Below are 1098 nucleotides of genomic sequence, written 5' to 3'. Positions count from 1 at the left end.
TAAATTCTCTATCCAATGTCACGCACAGCTTGGGAGATACAGCACAAGCGTGAAGATCCTGACCCAGTAAGGGAAGAGAGAGTAAGACAGGAGATATTGAGAGAAAGGGGGAGTGGAAGATATGTAGCGCCCTTTACTATGTCTCGCAATGGAGGACATACCTTTCTCACACATCCTCTTGGTGAGAGAGCCTTCATCCTGGAAGTAGATGATCCTCTTCTGGACAATGCTGGCCCTGCAGAGAAAGAAGGAGGAGGAAAGGAGAAAGGAGATGAAAGGTTGGAAAGAGAAAGCAGATGAAAAGTGAAAAGATGAGGGTAAAGTGGAGATGAGGGTTGAAAGAGAGAGGGAATGAACAGAGGAGAAAAGACAAGAAAGGATGAGAGGAGTACAAGGCAGGAGATCAGGTGGAATAAGGGAGGAAAGAAGCAGGAGATGGGGGAGAAGGGAGAGAAAGAAGAGAACAGAGTTAAATACTCATTTTAGCACAGGGAGTAACCAGGGGGCATTTGGAGTAATGTTGAACTCGGGATGAGTTTTGAGTGTCTGAATGTATAAAACCTGGGGAGGAAGTGTTCTTGTGCATCCAGACAGGTCTCCCAACAGGTCTCCCATCAGCTAATAAAGCAGGTCCGGTGTTATTCATCAACATTCTAATGTGTTTCCAAACAGGTCTGAGATCAGCTACTAGAGTAGGTCTGTGTTATTCAGCAAGATGTTCCTGTGCTTCCAGACAGGTCTGAGATCAGCTACTAGAGCACACAAGAGAGCTGAATCACAGGGACTCTCAGACTGGAGGGATTTGCTAGTTCTTACAGAAAGTGTTTATTAACATAACGACGTGTATTTAGCAGGAGAGAGATGAGGTTGGAAATGAGATTGAAAACCTACAGAGAAAGAGGAAAAGGAGAGAAAAAAGTCTGAACGTAAGCTTCCCTTTTGAGATACGATCAAGAGTGAGCAAGCACACACACTCAGGCGAGAGGAACTACAGCATGTCAGAGATAAGACTGAGTGACAGGCCAAAAGTTAAGTTTCCCAGAGCTAAAGTCCTGCTCCTGGTCCTGGCAGAGAGACTGTTCTGATAGAGCTGTCTGG

The 1098-nt window shown here is 45.4% G+C and overlaps 1 protein-coding gene across 1 annotated transcript in view; it reads right to left on the bottom strand.

Moving 5' to 3' along the window:
• The window catches only part of LOC112074105 (spondin-1-like), a gene marked incomplete at its 5' end in the record, with an annotated part of 60716 nt that extends 60481 nt beyond the window's left edge, over positions 1-235 (bottom strand). The window contains one exon of the mRNA XM_024141328.2: positions 162-235. Within this exon, the coding sequence (XP_023997096.1) occupies positions 162-235 (74 nt within the window). The remainder of the gene's footprint in view (positions 1-161) is intronic.
• Positions 236-1098: the final 863 nt, after the last annotated feature.

This window comes from Salvelinus sp. IW2-2015, unplaced genomic scaffold (assembly GCF_002910315.2).
Source record: "Salvelinus sp. IW2-2015 unplaced genomic scaffold, ASM291031v2 Un_scaffold2497, whole genome shotgun sequence".
NCBI lineage: Eukaryota > Metazoa > Chordata > Actinopteri > Salmoniformes > Salmonidae > Salvelinus > Salvelinus sp. IW2-2015.
The sequence above is the reverse complement of the archived record's forward strand: the minus strand, read 5'-3'. Positions and strand labels throughout refer to the sequence as shown.